At 38.7% G+C, this 18,738-nt stretch overlaps 2 protein-coding genes across 3 annotated transcripts in view; both read right to left on the bottom strand.

Moving 5' to 3' along the window:
- LOC135225761 (zinc finger and SCAN domain-containing protein 2-like) overlaps positions 1-18,738 on the bottom strand; it is a 139,112-nt gene that overhangs the window by 96,512 nt on the left and 23,862 nt on the right. The gene's annotated exons all lie outside the window — the stretch shown is intronic.
- On the bottom strand, positions 10,666-15,325 carry LOC135225304 (putative ATP synthase subunit f, mitochondrial). The gene is made up of 2 exons (XM_064264632.1): positions 15,170-15,325; positions 10,666-10,781 (listed from the first exon to the last, which is right to left on the bottom strand). The coding sequence occupies exons 1-2, from the start codon at positions 15,246-15,248 to the stop codon at positions 10,666-10,668; spliced, it is 195 nt and encodes a 64-aa protein (XP_064120702.1). The 5' UTR covers positions 15,249-15,325.

Below are 18,738 nucleotides of genomic sequence, written 5' to 3'. Positions count from 1 at the left end.
GGAACAGAGGGTTTTAGTTCTTTTGCCAGACATATGCTGGCAAGAACCCATTGCCGTGTTTCCATAGAATCTGATGCGAGATTCCAATGCACAAAAAATTCATTTTTCTTCTTGGTCGTATTGGACCGAGAGAAACGAGGAATTCCCTCATAAAATTTCTGAAAGAAGTTTTATGAGGAGCAGTTCCATCTTGTCAGAACATGGAATCTGAGGCCTCCAAACAAAAAGAATCCCATACTAGTGCATGATATCCTACTCTTATCGTATAAGATTCCGAAGATCTTAATTTCTCTGCTATATCTGTTTTCTCCTTGCAGAGACAGAATATAACCTATACTGCGTTGTTGATAGAAGATATATACAAAGGTGATTCTTCCCTCTGAAAGGGAAGAAAAAAAAACCCGTATGTGGTTCACAGAGGTATAGGAATGTTAAACGCAAAAATCTATCCAACTCAATGTTACTAACTCGCTGTTCCTAGAAGACTGCCGCAGGTCCAATCATTCACGGCCTACATTCCTTGTGATGACGTCATGGCATGTCACGTGACGTACCACGTGATACATGCGCACAGATTGTATAACGAATATACATATACAAAATTAAAATCTTTTATTTAGCTGCATATCTTACGTTATATGCAGAAACACTAACACTCTCCCCCTTCTTTCTTGTCTTGGAAGGAGAGTTTTAACTGCTGTCGTCATTCATTCTCTGCTGACCGCAGCACGTAGCTGCTCGGTCGACGCCCCTCTCTTTGTCAGACAATCAGCAAGTTGCTGTGATGTATCTACCCAGACCACTTCCGTAATTTCACCACGTTCTAGCATGTCTCGCAAAACAGCTATGTCAATTCTCAATCTCTTATCTTCCACATTCTTGTAGGAATGAAGAGCGTCAACAAGGCTTTTATTGTCAACGAAACATTTTATTTTCATGCTCCTACATCCAGAAATTTCGCACAGAATTCTAGCCAGGTATACTGCAGTCTGCACATTCCAAAAGCGCCATTGTTTCAGCTGATAGGGTGGACTTGACCACTCTTCTAATTTTTCTTGTTTGCCAGAATACTGGACATCTCTCCATATCATTATCCCGTAAGAAAATCACGAATCCTCCTTGTGATCCATTTCCTTTTAAGTTGGCAAACGAGGCATCGGAAAAAAACACTCGAGGTGACACTCTTCAAGATTCCTCATCCTTGGCATATACAATTTAACATTATCAGTCTTTACTCTCTCTATGACTTTGTTGAGTCGCATTAAATCTGACACTGTGCATTGCAACGTAACCCACTTAACTCACACACGTCAAATGAAATGTCAGGTCTGGTGTGAGTAGCAATCCACTTAACTGTCCAATCATAGCTCTATACTCTGATTTCTCCGAGTCAGACAGCTCTGCAGACTTCACCGCAGCCCGTTGTCTACTCACAGGTATTGGTTTCAATGTCATTGCAATACTGAAACTGGTCAAGAGCTATGCTGCCATTCTTGTTTGATACAACATTTATTCCAACGTATTTGAAGGCCTTAGTCTCTGAGCTCCCTATGGTGAAGTCTCTCTCAACTGATCAATCACTTGTCGCTTAAACTCTGGTGTTCCTGCCCACAAAAAATCATCGACATGAATGCACACCACTCCTTCAGCTTTGCCGTCACGTAACCAAAACAGCGCCGGATCAAGTGTACACACTTTAGCTCCCAGATTTAGCAGCAGATTTTTAACACTCAAATACCACTGTCGAGTGGCATCACACAAGCCGTAAACAGTCTTCTTTAACCTCCACAGCTTACCTTCATCAAACTCTGGTGGAGGACGCAGGTGTACAATTCTTTCAATCTTGTCCCCCTGCAGGTATGCTGCTTTTATATCCATTGTGTGGCAGTCCCAGTGACGTTGTAGCGGCCAGTGACAAAGCCAACGCACCGCCTCCTTGGAGCACGTAGGAGAATCTTTTTTTCAAATCTGTGCTGTCTTCTTCAAAACCTCTCGCAACTAAACGAGCTTTCACCACTGGTTTTTTCCCCCTTTCCCCCCTTTTAATTTTTCAGTAATAACCCTCGAACTGATAGTGCATCTTGTCCAACATCATTCACCTCTTCATAGACATTATCAATCCTTCCAGTTCTGAATTTCGTTCCTTGGCACTTAAGACTTGATCCGAATTAAATAGAACCATCATCTCAGTGTTGTTCATCAACAATCTCTAAATAATCACTAAAATCTTTACTCAAATCTGCCCAAGAGATACTTCCATCATAGTCCCACTTTAAATTATAACAGTTCTTGTATTTTCCAGTAGCTTTTACTGGCTCGACTGACAATTTTACCCGACCTGAATTCACCACTTTCAACGTGTATACCTCTTACCCTTTCACCAACTGAAAGCCTTGATGTATCCTTTGATGCTGCTTCTGTCGCTATTTCTATATTTCACTCTCTGCATATTCAGATGCATCCACCTCTTCGATCTCCACTTCTGCGGACTTATTCACAGACTCTTCATCCTCAGAGTCTTCCTCACACAACTCATGGTTTGTAACAAAGCGACGCTTGTTTTCTTTTATCTTGCACTGTCTCTGGAGCAACGCTACACATATCTTTCACTATTGGGCTGTTAGCGGGAGGATGCGCTAACCTACACTCGTGTACTCTTACGTAAACACCACCGTGTCGCACAAAAACTTGCTTCCCATCCTTGCCAATAACGATACCCGGGCCATGCCATTCAGGGCTGTCATTTCTTTTATAAAATACTTCATCACCATTTTCGAGTTCATTGACATCACTTGCACGTATGTTGTGTCGCAAAGCTCTCCTCAAACGTTCACTTGATTCTGATTCGATGAACTCCTGTCTAGCCAAGTGTAATGCATTTAAATTGTCTCTCACAATTTCTGATGTACTAAATTCTAAAAAGCTGGTGGGTTATTCGTGTACACACTGGGTAATCCAGGATTATGACCGAAAACAAGCTGGTTGGGTGCGAACCCTGAGTGATTGGATAACGCATTTCTTGCAGATATTGCCCATGCCAAAGCCACTTCCAAGCTACATTTACTGTCATTCCATGATTTTCCTGACAGTGTCGCCAATCACAGCATTCTGTCGCTCGCACACTCCATTGCTCCATGGACTCTCTGCAGAGGTTGTCATCACCTTGATGTTAAATGTTTCTCCTAGCACCCTCATATCATCATTATTGAATTCACAGCCATTGTCTGTTAGAATTTTTTGCGGTGCACCAAAAAATACTAATCCACTTTTTAAATAACTCACTCACAATGGTTGTTCCACGCTTGTCACTAATGACTGTGGCAGCACAGTACCTGGTTGCCATGTCTATGATCACCAACAATATTTCTTTCCCCAAATCTTTAAATCCATTGCAATAGCTTCATTAAACTTACTCGCCATGGGGATGCACACAACAGGACGTGGTCTGGCCTCTTTAGCTTGTGACACATTTCACACTCTATGTTTACTTTTTCAATGGCTTTTTTATTTCCAAATTATTAATGCCAGCATCTTTTCACAAGTTTAATTAACCTTGAAGCTGTAGGATGGCCAAACTGTTTGTGTAGTTTCAAAGCAGTCTTTCTCACATCGCTTCCCCACAGTGTGCCAGCGCTATGGTTTGGCAACACTCTCCTAGTCAAAAGCTGACACCGGCATTAAAATAATGACCCGATGACGATGTCTTCAAATCAATCAATTTCCCACACACATTTACCTGATCTGTTCCAAAGTTTATGATCATTTTAGCCTTCTTCATTGAGCGTTTACTCAACAATAGTGGTATGTTACAACTCACCACGTCTGTAGTCACGTAGCGCTGATTCCGCCAATAGAGCAAGGAAGACAAACACGTTGATGGAAGACACTGTATTACCACTTGCAAACGTGAATGTGGATGATGATTCATTTTCCACAATCTTGTTTACGTTCATAATCGCTTAAACCACAAACAAAATTACTCAACCAGTCAACTCCACACACCGTAGTTGAGCAACCTGAGTCCAATAACGCACATCCCTTGGCCTCATCTACAAGCTTATTAAGTTTTCCTTCCTTATCGCCATTTCCTGTGTACCCAACAAACGGGGACAAGTGAACACTTTCACTGTTTGTTTCCGAAGATTTTTCACCTTTTTCGTTGCCTTCCGAACCTCCGGAATTTTCGTACGCATCTGGACAGTAACGAGCCCAATGGAATCGGAAATCACATATTACACACCCTTGACACCTTGCGTCTGGACCAATTGGGTTTTGTTTCCTCCGTTGATTGTCCTCTTGCTGAATGTGACCATCCTCCATGGCTCTCACTGCACCACCCTCACCACGTAGTCTGGCCTCTTCCACGCTGGTACCCCCTAACATACAGAGCACTCTCTGGTGTTTTTTTTTCTGCAGTGCCACCCTCGTCCTTAGTCATGAAGACCGGCTCACTCTTATCTCAGTGACTGGTTTTGTTAATTCCTGCACACCCACTATCTTTTTCTCCGATGTTGCCAGAAAAACACTCTGTTTAACGTAGATTTCATATTATCATACGATACCTCTGCGATTGCTGACATCACTAGTTGCTGCTCACTGTCACTTAAACCACATGATGCAAGAAGCATAAACGCCATTACGGGATCAGGTAGTTCCATTTCTTGTTTCTTGAACTTAAAGTATGTGTGCTCAAACAGAAACAAACTTCCTTATTTCCGTATTCTCTGATCTTCTGAGATTATACAACTCTTGAAAGGCCGTAAACTGCCGACGCCCTTTTTCAGCAAGAAACAAACTGTCAAGTTTTTCTATGATAGTTTTTCACACCATTTTCTTTTTTTAGATCGCTTGTCTCCAGTTCCGAGGTTGCCACTCTGGCGCGCCCTTCCAAGGACAGGTGTATAGCTAGTGCTTGTTTGCTCTTCGGCAGTTCGGTCAGTTCACACCATATGTCTATGTCCTTCTTCCAGCTTTCATATGCGCTTTCATCACTGAACTTAGGTGGCCACTTGCTTGACGCCATTATGATCTCTCCAACCACGCTCTGCTACCAGTGTTAAACGCAAAAATCTATCCAACTCAATGTTACTAACTCGCTGTTCCTAGAAGACTGCCGCAGGTCCAATCATTCACGGCCTACATTCCTTGTGATGACGTCATGGCATGTCACGTGACGTACCACGTGATACATGCGCACAGATTGTATAACGAATATACATATACAAAATTAAATCTTTTATTTAGCTGCATATCTTACGTTATATGCAGAAACACTAACAGGAAGACGACAGCTTCCCTATTCCAACCAGCAAGATCTGCAGCAAGTCTATGTCTTTACCATGACTCTTGCCTTTTACCTTTGAAAAAAAAATCCTCTTATTATGTCCACTTCTGGTCAGTCTGCATGCAGACGACTCAGAGTGGATAGGTTTTACAGGTCTATATAAAGGATTCTAATAAAAACTCCAGACTCTCTGGGAAATTTCTTACGACACATGCTGTGAGAAGAACGTTATAACCTCTGTGAATCCAATATATCTAAGGCAAAAATGAAACAAAGTATCATCCTTTCTTCCTTTGACGCCATTTATCTTAACATCTGTTAAGAATTTATATTTAGGGGAAAAAGACTAAAGTTTATTCCCCTTTCTTTAAACTAAAGATGCGTAAATTGCTACATCTCTTGGGGTCAAGAATAATGAAGTAATCTATAGGAAGCCTGGTCGTCTTCCACTTGCGAAGTGATTATGAAGAAGACTTCTCTCAGGTTTTTTACAACTCTCCCCAATAGATGCTAGACGTAAGTTAACAATTATTATCGTCTACCGAGAAGTTTCTCACGGACGTGCAACATATTGCAGCGAATCTCTTAAGAATCGTTACGTTCCGTGCTGATTTCCAAATAGGTTCTCTTTGGTCAACGCAAACCTGTGCAAAAAAAAAAAAAAAAAAAAAAAAAAAAAAAAAAAAAGCACACACTTTGGTCAACGCGAACCTGTGCAAAAAAAAAAAAAAAAAAAAAAAAAAAAAAAAAAAAAAAAAAAAAAAACAAAAAAAAAAAAAAAAAAAAAAAAAAAAAATTCCTGATCCTCTTTGTGATATGAGAGCGCTGTGTAATTGGCCTAAATGATTAAAATAAATAATTTCATAGTTCCTTGGGATCGAACCCATTTTCGATTAGACGGGGTGGAACGAAATCATGAATGAAACTTGCTGTTACCACGCCTGCTGTCGAAGAGGCTAGTGAACTCTAAGGTTAATAACTCGCTAAAAACGAGAAATTATCCTGGATGGAGCTTCTAGCGCAAATTGCGCCAGGGTGGCGCTTCTGGCGCATTGCACCAGGCTGGCTCTTCTGGCGCACTGAGCCTTTCTATGTTTATTCCGATCTCAGTAGGAAAAACTTTTATGGACATTATATAGTCCATTCAGGGAAACAATTTCTGTCACGAAGAGAATGAATCCAACAGACTTATCGAACTTATCCTGAGCAATCTTCGTTCTTTAATCGATTATGCTTTCTACACATGCTTCTCAAAAGCCTGAGATCAGGGAAACAACTTCTGCCACGAAGAAAATGAATCCCAACAGACTTATCGAACTTATCCTGAGCAATCTTCGTTCTTTAATACGATTATGCTTTCTACATATGCTTCCAGAAAGCCCGAGATCAGGGAAACAACTTCTGCCATAAAGAATCCTCTATAATTCTGTTACATTACGGTAAACAGAATTAAACTAGGAAAACTTTTGTAAGGATACTAGGGAATTCAGTTGTCAACCATAGAGTTAACTTCGGTATGTGTATATGACTTGATCATACCGTAGTCTTAAGGTGAATTCTCTACTACACTCTTCCCTCGCTGAGGCCGAGAGAGAATGTAAAATCTTCTAACTTCGTTCTTTTCGTCAATAAAACGAATTAGTACTAGATGAAGGAGATCCTAATGAGAAATAAGGATCGAAGAGAATCATTCAAGCTTCCTATCCATGGACATAATGCTGTAATCTATGCTTCTATTACTTGAAAAAGCCTCTAATCAAATAATGCGAGTTCATACAAGTCTTGTCCAATTCCAAACAATTGCAAAGTTCTCATTCTGAAAACCGGTTTGCTGCATATATACAGAAGAGGATGACTTATAATCCTCTTAAAAGTAACGAACTAGGAGAAGGAGGGGTGGCAGAACTCAAGAGAAGAGACTACGAATTCTTGCAATAAAAGGGTTGCTAAAGGTCTTGCAAGCTGAAAGACATGAACCCCTCATTGACTTCCTAGTCTGATATCTTCTAAATCTTGTCCCATAATGTTGGGAGAACCAGCTCCATCCTGACAAGGGTTACGTTGTCTGTGCGACATCTTGAGGACCTGGCAGGGCGAAGGCTGATCCTACAAAAAAACTTCTCTCCAAATCAAACCATTGTGATAGAAACGAAGTCGCTTATGCGACCACTAGAGTCCCTGTCACGAGAAGTATGTTCTTGGGTTCTCTTCCCGAGAAACTTCCCACAGATTCAGACACATCCTGACACGGGCGACAGCCGCCTGTGTGACATTTCGCGCCCCCGTCAGGAAAAACTGATTCCGTGACAAATCTCCAAAGGAGGATACACTGTTTAATTTCCATCTTCCAACACAAAGAAGCTGGAAATCCTGGAGCCTAGAGCCTGGTTCCTTTAGTAGAAGTGCTTTAAGAATTTTATAATTCGAAAGTATTTCCTCATTGGAGCCTCGTCTTCTAAAACTTCTTCCAATTCGAGAAGATCAGAAGGAGATTAATCCCTTTCATAGGTTATTCTTCCTTTGACCTCACTTTCTGTAAAGGCGAAGGACTTCTATCATTTAGAGACTGTGACGTCACCGAATCTATCCTGTGGCACCTATCCACGTACTGACCAGACCCCACGTTACTGAACTTCGTTGATCGGAAGAGAAGCAGTATTCAACGTGGTTGGCCTTTGGCTATGTGCCTTCCCCATGGCATTCCTTCATGCGCTTTTGGGAGGATCTTTCATCATGGTAGACTTCTACGCAGGCACCTGGCACTTGACTTGCACCTGGTGCCTAGATGAAGCTATGCTTTTGTAATGATACTATACCATCCAATTTTCATCTTTCTTTATTCATAGCATAAACAAGATTATCTTGTATATTCATAAGAATCTTCGATGAATCTTCCTTCTCCTCATCCGCCGAGGGTAAGGAGGTTTAAACATAAGGGGGAACCACTGTTTAGGATGCCTTTCCAATGGCTATCCCTGGCAGTCTGGGACGTTCTACAGAACCTGCCGAGGGGACGCCATGATCGGTGGGGATTCTCCATAACCTCCGTAAGGCTTTCGACATTCCTTCTCCTCTGGGCCTGTGAGCTTGGAAGAGGTCTAGGCCTGGGAGACGAGATGAAGCCGATCAGGACGCACCCTCCATTTCAATGGGGAAGGGAACACTAATTCACTGCTTACCTTCTAATAGCTCGCATTTGGAGCTATATTCCTTTATCTTCAAATTGCAATATGAATTTGTAGTTCTGTAAAGTAAGAAGTGAAGAGGGAAAATACAACACTACTTAGTACTTTTGTAATGCTCCTAAACTGCTCATTAGTACGAGAGCTATAAAACTTCTAAAGGAAGCGTAACTAGTTCTATGTTTTTCTGACTTCCTCGATAAGGAAGTTAGCCTCAATCAATTTTAACTTTTATTACACATTATTAATGAATAAATATTAATATTTTCCCTTCTTGCAAACTATGAGTGTCTACCGAAAACTTTGGTAGTTACACATAATGTATTCTTCGAAATTTTCGAAGCCAAATTCGTTAAAACAGTTAATAAACATATGCCGAACCAAAGACCCAGTACTTCCCTGCAAAAGATAGCCCAGAAGATCGATGGCGATGAAACACGAAAATCCAAATCAGGAGGAAACTGCAAACGTATGTTTACATTCCGGCCGATAGAGAAAATCTGACTTAGAAAACGGGAATGGTTCCTATTCCCGCCACCCAGCAGCGGGGGCGGTAGATCACCTGACCTACCTGTAAGCGTGTGTGCGCGAAATTCGAATTTCTAACGGGGACGACGGAGTCTATAGCTAAGTATATATCCGACAGGTAAGTTGAATGCATAAAAATAATTTATTCGCCTGACTTTCATAGCTTTTGGGTTACAAACGAAAATAAAAATAGGGAAAGATTTTTTTTGTTTTTTTTGTTTTTTAAATTTAAATAACTCACATTTTTTCGTATTTAGAGGGCTGGGACTCTTATTCTGACTATTCCACCATAAAATACAAACATTTAGAAAAAAAAGGACAGAAAATGAACGTTGTTGGCATAAAATTTATATCTTTGCTGAATAAATCAATAATTATTTTTTCACTGTTGAGCGCTCCCAGATACCTCGGATATCTGGAACACAAGTGCTCAAAACTAAGCGTATATGAAAGAGTTAAGATCAGATTTGCTCTGGTGCCTATTCCGCTGGTGAGAACTTTTTGCAAAACCAGAACATGAGGAGGAACCTGTTCCTGAAATTCCTCCGATTATCCCAAGTACTCATTATGATTAACTACCATGTATTCTTCTTATAATTACGAGAATATTTGTTCACATTCTTAAATATTCTTACTTATTTCGAGAATATTTGTTCATATTCTTAAGATATTCTTACTTAATTCTATCTTCCTGATTTAACTCAGTCTATGATATATACCAATTTTCTATTCCCATTTTCACAGTATTTTTTTTTTAAATCATGTAATATAAGGAATTGCTTTCGATACTTGAAATAGTAAAAAGAAAAAATTTAGATTTAAGCAACATTTAAAATTTGGAATTCGTTTTTACCTTTCTACCATCCAAAGTAATTCCTTATATGGGTATTTATCACAGACCGAGCTGAATTGTGAAGACAGAAATAAGTAGGAATATTGTAAAGTATTTGAACAAATATTCTCAAGATTTTACGAAGAATACATGGTAGTTAATCATGAGAATACATTCTCAGCATACTCAGGGAAGGGGATAAAGGAACATAATCTTCATGTTCTTCCATTCTTTGCAAAATTCTACTAGCAAAATAGGCACCCAAAATGTACACGTACACAACAATTATGCACTAGTTTAAGAATACTAATTTTTAATTAATTATTCTAGTGCCAGCTGGAAACCAGTTACACACAAAATTGTAGTAAACAGGTATTGGTAGCAAAAGCTGACCTCCCTTCACCCAAGAATGATGTGACACTACTTGGATGAGAGGAGGCAACAGCGGACCTACCTTCAACCAAGAAAGCTGTGACGCATCAGTTTCTTTCAGCCCAGGGAATCCATTAAGGGGTGGCAAGAGGTTGGCAATATATGTTGAGGCTCAAGGTTTGTTAACTTGAAAGGGCAAATTATAATTAAAAATAGTTCATTTATTCACATGCGGAAAAACCTCGTTCTTCTTAACGTATGGATGGACTCACTTTTGGTGGGAGGAAAGGTAGTCTTCCAAAATAAATCAAATGAGAACAGCTGTTTGGAACCAACTCATTCATAAAATAGTGTAAAGTCTGAACTTTTCAAAGAAGCTACGAGAGAGAGAGAGAGAGAGGAGAGAGAGAGAGAGAGAGAGAGAGAGAGAGAGAGAGAGAGAGAGAGAGAGAGAGAGAGAGCTTACTTTATGCTGCCACCTCCAGAAGCCCTGGAAACAACTGCACAGGGATGCCTCCAATGCTACGTCTGGTGAGCCATCCAGGAAGTTCACCAAGTTTCACTTCTCCAAAAGGAATATCAGCTGAAAGAATGAATTCAAAATTAGTTATAGCGGTGCCCTTATTGTCAAACAATAGGTTGATTTTTTTTTTTTTGTTTTTTTTTTTTTAAAAACATTCAAAACCAAATCAAGGTGTACACATACATACATACTATAGTATAGTATATATATAATTTTTGATAGAGTTTTTAGCAATTATGAATTTTATTTTAATTTTGAAAGACAATTTTCAAAAACTTTTTTGGAACTTGCAGTTTGCCAACTTTATGGGACATTTGGAGGAGTTTTCTTAATGATTGTCCTAATAGTTTTAAGTCAGCCTTTTATAAAAGGTATGCTGACGATACTTTTGCTTTATTCAAATTTCCATGGCAATGCCACCTGTTTGAAGATTACGTGAATGAGGCCTACCTTAACATTAAATTTACGGTGGAGCGTGAGAAGGACGACACCCTTGCCTTTTTGGATATAAAAGTAACTAGGCTTGACCATGAATTTAACACAAGTGTCTTTAGTGAGAGTGCTTTCAGTGGACTTGGTAATAAACCTTTTTTAGCTCGTGTTTTCGTATATTTAAAATTAATGCTACCCTTAAGTCGTTGTTTATCAAGCACCTATTCCCCAGTTTCAACTCCAACACCTCACCATCGCTTCTCTCTGGAGTGAGGTTCATGCTTTGGGCAGACCTTACCATTTTTAGTCATTCCGCGCTTTCCTCCTCCTTGAATAGGTAGCTCTCTTCCCATTCCTTGTTTTTAAACGCTCTGATTTTATTGTAATTATCATCAAATTATATTTCATGTTTATTTTAATTGTAGAATGATGATGTGTTGATGACATGAAACTTTTCGTATTATATTAATAAAATGTGTAACTGTATATATATTATAGGTAGCTTTCTTCCCATCCCTGGTTTTTAAATGCTCTGATTTTATTTTTGGTAATTATTAAATTATATTTTATAATTTATTTTAATTGGGTGGGAGAGGGTAGGTGGAGCTTTTTACTGCTGTGATTCTCGTATCCATTTCTCGATAACGGTAGTTTTTGTTTTTTTGTCTCTCGATACAAGGACACGTGTCCGTTATTTTGCTTCACGAATAGTGATTCACGATACCCTTATAAATTACGGCACTAGGTGTAATACACTATAGCAAAATCTCGTTCTGATACGAGTGTACGTTACAGAAATATTGCCAAAAAACGTGCTTGCACTGTCTCTAAAACCCATAGTAGGTATGTTGCTTAGTTGTCAATCAAGTTTTTTGTAATCAAGTATTTTTTACAAGCTAGCTATTGTATAAATTTGTATTTTTCTCAATCAAAACATATGCTCTTCAATGCTAACTTTCCTCTTTCAAGGACTTTCTGGTCATTGCAAATTCGACCCCATTAATTTCTTATGGTGTGAAAACAGACAAGAGGCCCTGGGAGCAAAAGCGAATGCGTCACACTACGGCAGTAAAACATCTTCATGTATCCAAAAAGTAAATAATAAAGATATATATATGCGCATTACGATTATAACAATTACATGAATAACTGATAACAATCTGCATGAATAACTGGTGAACTGTTCTGCAAGAAAGTAGAGTATAGCAATTCATTTACAATAGGTAATAGGTACGAAGTCAAGATGTCGTGAAGTCATAATACAGGACTTAAAAAACTTTTTAATTCTGAAAAATAATTATTATACTTAAATTTGAGTCAGGAATACAGTTACTTTTTCAATAACAAATATTTTCAAACTAATCATTATAAACATGTAAAATAGTGATGTTTTACTAGGGTAAACAATCATAGATGATCCACCATCATCACGCTGGCCGGGTCTTATTCACTCGATATTTAATTGGTGAAACAAGAATACAAATACAACTCTAAGCATACCATTCAAATGATTGAAGGTTCATCAACATAATTTGATATATGAAAGCCCCATATGAACTAAAATAAGCATGAGATGCAGTTTTGAAATCCAATATGGCGGCTATCGTCAGGCTGGCCGGTCTAATCACGGACAATCAACCATCTTTCCCAGCACTCATTTGAACAATACTAGCGTATATATGTAACGTTTATTGATCTTACTCAAGATTGCAGCTGTAATCAGCACAATAAAACATTTTGTTGCCTATATTAGTGAAGGTATGAAACTTGTTATTCCCAGGGTCATGGTTTGAACCGAATTCATTTTTACCTTGTAATCGGTAGTTTTATCCCTACTGCCATCACAACTGAAACTCCACAGTGCTTATTTGATTGTAATTATACACATTATTGGTCTTAATCCACTCCACATTGCACTTGAACCTCGTTGCTGTTCCTGGTTCCTAAGCGCTCACTCCACAAACACAGTTACGAGCAGCAGACGACGAAACTGTTTATGAGGTGCAAAGCTTTATTCCCTTATTTGTTTAATTTACTCATTATTTAGTTTAACTTTATTTTGTTACTTTAAATTGTTTATTTAATTCATGTCTATTATCCCTTTTTTGCAACCATATTACCCCAAAAATTACAGATACTTCTAAAGTAGATATATATAATCCAATGTTTTCTAACCTTGTCGTACATCTGGCTGCCGAAAACCATCGCGGAGCAGTCAATGATTAGTGGTATATATACCTATATATATTATTTTTTTGCTAGCACTTTTAATTGATTTAAGTCTATATTAGTATTTTGATTTTTTTTAACTGTATGCCAGAAATAAATGTAACCTTTTAATGTTTGCATGCTAAGAATGGCAAAATCGTTGCCACATTAAAGGAGCTTCACACATATGCCGATGCATTGTCATAAACTGTTTCCATTAATTCTAGTTGTCATAGTAATGCAATAATGATAAAATTGCTTTAATATTTATGTACATATACTTCGGTAGATCAAAGCCGTTGTACCGCAGCGACGAGACACTGCCAGGTGACTTTTTTCCTATACAGTTTTACCTCCTGAACAAGAATTTAAAGTAACATTTATTGGCTGGCTGTAATTAAGCTGTAATTTACCTTTGAACTCTATCCTACGGTAAGGGGGACAATGACGTGAAAATTGATGGTATTACATTTTAGATTTTAGACATTCCAAATTACGCATGCATTTTTCCTCCCTTCTTTTTTCAATATTCTCCTTTACTTACCTTTCTGATCCATAAAAATTTCTTGGACATTTTACTTATTATATTTGCCTTCATAATATATATCATCTTTCTCAAGTGGGGGCGTCCCCCCCGATCTTGGTCATACAATTTACTAGGTTAGGTAAGAATCCTAACCTATCTGTTACACTTCTAAGACTGTTTTTATATAAGGGGGGAGGGGTAGGGGGCATAGGTCCCCTGGTCAGGTAACATGTTCTATCCGCCCCCTGTAAAGTAACATGATCTACTATGTTAGGTTGGTTAGGTTAGTACCCTAACTTATATGTAACACTTCTTGGATTGTTTTTATATAAGGGGGAGGGGGTTATGGGGGGGAACCCCCAGGTCAGGTAACATGTTCCTCTAGGTTAGGTTAGGTTAGTATCCTAACCTATACGTTCCACTTCTAAGACTGTCTTTATGTAAGGGGGGATACGGGGAGGGAGCCCCCAGTCAGGTAATATGTTCCACTAAGTTAGGTTAGGTTACTATCCTAACCTATATGTTTACACTTCTAAGACTGCCTTTATGTAAGGGGAGGAGAGCCCCCTGGTAAGGTAACATGTTCTACAAGGTTAGGTTAGAATCCTAACCTAGGCTACCTAGGTATATATGTTACACTTCTAAGATTGCTTTCCCTAAGGGGAGTTACGGTAACACGTTCTTAGGAAGGTTAGATTAGTATCCTAACTATAATAGCCTTAAGTTAGACTCTTGCTTTAACTTTCTTTAAGGGAGGGTATGGGGGGCAGAGCACCACCAGTCAGGTTACACAATTTTTACATTTGTTCTCAGCATTTCTTGTTAAGTTCAATTACCCCCTTAACTGGCCAATCTAATCCTTGAAAATTGATATTTCATTCATTACTCACTAAAATGGATAGTAGGTACCTAGGTGGTTCGAAGCGAAAATATTAAAATACAGCCAATTAGGTATCAAACCTTTCAAGTGTTTATGTAATACCTAGTAGGTAATAGGGAAGGCCTAGCATAGAAATGGTAAAATTAAATTAATTGGACTACGATTACTTTACAAAAATAAAACATTAATAAAAACTACCGTAATCTGGCAATTAAGAAGCGGTCAGCCGGGGTAGGCCTAGAGATGGATAGGTAGTAGGAATAGGTATCTAGTGTTTGTTACTTCATCAGCTGATTCTAGACGGCAGACGACGTAGGTAAAATCACTAATATTTTATTTTAGGAGCTTCCTAAGTTGCAAATCAAAAGACTAAGTTAAGCTTTACATAGCAACGAATCTTACCTTTGCCATAATATCTGGCTGGATCATATGGGCCATGAATTTTGGGATTATACTCTGCTGGATATTCGCCGAACCCCATGTTGATAACCGGCCTGATACGTGACCGCAGAAACAATTGGAATGAAACAGACGATGGCTCAAGTAGTATTCTTCCGCCACTCTGTCGTGATTTCATTAGTTAAGTTTGTATAATGAAAACTTTTATGGTATAAATTTTCTAAATGATTTTATCTGTTCACAGTTAAAAACCACTAATTCAATTCTAAAAGAAGAGGAGCATGCATAGAATCACATAGGAACTAGTTTGTTTGCCATTTTTTTATATGAAAAGAAGAAAGGACAAAAGACTGGCCTCTTTGATAAACTTTGAAAAACTAGATTTTGTTACAACACCCACATGAACGGATGGGCATAACATATGAAAAAATTTATTTAATCAACCAAATTATTTTCAATACCACTAATAGCGAAGTTACAATTTATGCTAGTTTTGTTCTAATTGTAATTCGCAAAAGCTAGCGGTTTATATATATTTTCCTTATCGTAAAAAATTATTTAGCTCTATGGTCATCGTAAAAACAAGAGAAATCATAATATGTTCGTCACAGAAGTGACGAGTGGTGATAATAAAAAAAAAGAGCTTTAAAGAGAGCGCGCGCGTTCCGTTCCACCATCCCGCGATCAACAAAATCGCATCGAACGCGCATAGGGGGAGTAGAGGTAGCTGCTTTGTTTTCAGACGAGTAAAAGTTACTTTTTGGACGATTTCGAGTGATATCGAATATCTTCCTTGTTGGAATGACGACAGTTTACAAGGTTAGTGAATGGGCCGAGAGGCTTGTTTTGACTTACTGAATACCCTAATGAAAGTAAATGAAGGAATTGGGTGTTAAGAGGGGTTTGGCTGGGGGATATTGTGGCGGGGTATGGGCGCCCATTTTGGAGGGTTTGAGAATGGGGGGGTTTTGTTTTGTCGCGGGAGAACAGGTAACCCTAGATCCCACCTCCCTACTGTCCATACCATGGCGCTCCCCATTAACTCTCTCCAAGGTGGAAAGCAAACTAAGTTGGTCAAGTGGTTTAAAAGTAAAGCAAATTGTACGCGAAAGTCTTGGGGCTGTCGAGAGAGAGAGAAAGCGAGACATGGCGAACCACATTCATCCGTCGTTGCTTCCTCTAAACCTTAGGGAGAACTCTCTTAAAATAATGACCCCGTTCATTTCCGCGTCATGTTTCTTACCTTCTTGAACTAACTTCTTGCCTTTATCTTTGGTGTATTAAACGGTATTAGCTCCTGAAGATATGGCAAATTAATTTTTAGTACTATCAAATAGCTATAGTAGTAGTTAAGAAACAATAAAAATTAGGCTAGGGACCTGATAAGCCAAGTTCATTAAGACTATTCAGATGGACACCTGGCGGGATGAAGGTGTGATAATGTATCAAGATGTATCAGGCTAGGACACTCTTTTCCATGTAAAGGTAGCCTAATCATGGACCCAGTTAGGTGTGACTGGAGAACATGACGAAGAACTTGTAGTGTGGTCCTATCTTGATACCTACCTAGTATCAGACACATCCAGCTAGAAACTTTTATTTTCCTTCTTTTTTTTTGGGCCGAGGCCATTTGCTTCTCGTGGGAGGTACGTAAAGAATGCCTCTGTCTATAGGGTAAACAGCCGAGTTGACGACCTGGGCCAATCTTGCCCGCTCGTCGATCCACCTTCCAGAAAAAGTACTTTCAACACATCCTTATACCGGAGAAGGACACCAGTCATGGGTTGTGGAAGCAACACCTTGAGACCTCTACTTTCCTCTCGAAATAAGTGTTTTCTCCCCAAAGTACAAAATAGCGTCATAATTTAAAGATTAAACTGGGTTATGAAGTCTTAACATGCGCAGTGCAAGCTTACCTCCATGACGCTTTTGAAATTTTTACTTAAAACATCTCGATGTTTGCAGTCACTTGTGTCAACAAACTTCCCAATTCTTGTGCTAAATCCTCACACCACTTGTACCCATAGATGCTTAAATGATGACGTTTGCACAAGAGTCCAAGGAAACTCCCGATTTTTCCGGAGGAGGAAGGTAATTTTGAAATAAATAGTTGAATTTCAGTGTAAGGTAATGAATGACATAACTTTATTACGTATTCACGATAATTAGCTAATTAGAAAATATATATTCATTGTTCTCCTTTTGAGTAAGTCATGTATATACCCTCCAAACTGGGTATAGAGCCTATAAGACATACACAAAACTATGGAAATAAGTGAAATTGGCATAACTATTTGTAGTATATATAGATAAATTTTAAAGTTATTTTATCATTATTGCATTATTATGACAACTAAAATTCATGGAAACAGTTTGTAAATGCATCGGTGTATGTTTGAAGCTCCACTGAATTGGCAACGATGAAATTTTGCCATTTCTAGCATGCTAACATTAAAGGTTACATGTATTTCAGGCATAGGTAAAATTATTATAAATTAAAATAGTTATATGGACTTAAATCAATGAAAAGTGCTAGCAAAATAATAAACAATTCGCTAATCCGTCGTCTGCTTGGCAATGGTTTTCGTCAGCCAGATGTACAACAAGGCCGGAAATTTATTCCCGCCACGACTTTGCTGTCAACAAACTCTCAACGTATTTCAAGTGTTATTTTGAGTGAATTTGGAACAAAATTTGAACATTTGCATTCAATTAGCCACCAATTACAAGGTAAAAATGCATTTTAGTTCATAGCCACCAATTACAAGGTAAAAATGCATTTTAGTTCAAACCATGACCCCAGGAATAAGAAGTTTCATACTTTCACTAATATCAGCAATAAAATGGTGTTTTATTGTGCTGATTATAATTGCAATCTTGAGTAATATCAATAAACGTTATATATCTACATTAATATTGTTCAAATGAGCTCTGGGAAGGCTGGTAAGAACATGGTCTCAATGCCGAGATGAAAGGGACCTGATGCTAAGAGATGCCATATTGGATTTTAAAACTGCCTTGAAAACATATTTTACAAAGACCTCATATGCTTATTTTAATTTGAATGGGCTTTCATATACTATCCCATTATGTTGATGAAACTTCAATCTTTTGAATTTATACTTAAAGAGGTAATTGTATTCTCTTGACGACTGGCCTATATCCAGCAGACAGCACAGCGTCTAGCCCTGAGTATCTTGTCAGAGGTGAGTACGTGTGTGTGTTTTGTGTGTCCTATATTTCGGTAAGCTGATTGTCCTGCGTCTATTTAGTAACTCGAAGAGGAAAGTGTGGCAGAGGGAAAGTTTGATAGTTGGTATGACTAAAGTAACTGGGGGGGGGGATTTGCTTGCTTGTGATCTCGCCACAGGGGTACTTGGTACCCTGAGTAGTACCATCAATCCTTTTAGTGGTGAAATTGGTTTTGGTTTTTAAGTGTAGGTGACAGGGAGGGTTGTTTACAGTTTTGCAGGCCAATTTCCAGGGCCTCACAACAACCAAATCCATCCTCATAGGTAAGTAGTTCTTTCGACCTGGAAGACCTACCATGACCCACAGCCATTCAAAAGTCA

Source organism: Macrobrachium nipponense, chromosome 13 (assembly GCF_015104395.2).
Source record: "Macrobrachium nipponense isolate FS-2020 chromosome 13, ASM1510439v2, whole genome shotgun sequence".
In the NCBI taxonomy this organism is placed as follows: domain Eukaryota; kingdom Metazoa; phylum Arthropoda; class Malacostraca; order Decapoda; family Palaemonidae; genus Macrobrachium; species Macrobrachium nipponense.
The sequence above is the reverse complement of the archived record's forward strand: the minus strand, read 5'-3'. Positions and strand labels throughout refer to the sequence as shown.

What these genes read in the sequence shown, in the direction of transcription:
- LOC135225304 (XM_064264632.1), bottom strand. Translation starts at nt 15,248, where the DNA reads ATGGGGTTCGGCGAATATCCAGCAGAGTATAATCCCAAAATTCATGGC. An exon ending in AGCCAGATATTATGGCAAAG is followed by an intron (nt 10,782 to 15,169) that starts GTAAGATTCGTT and finishes TCATTCTTTCAG; the next exon opens with CTGATATTCCTTTTGGAGAA.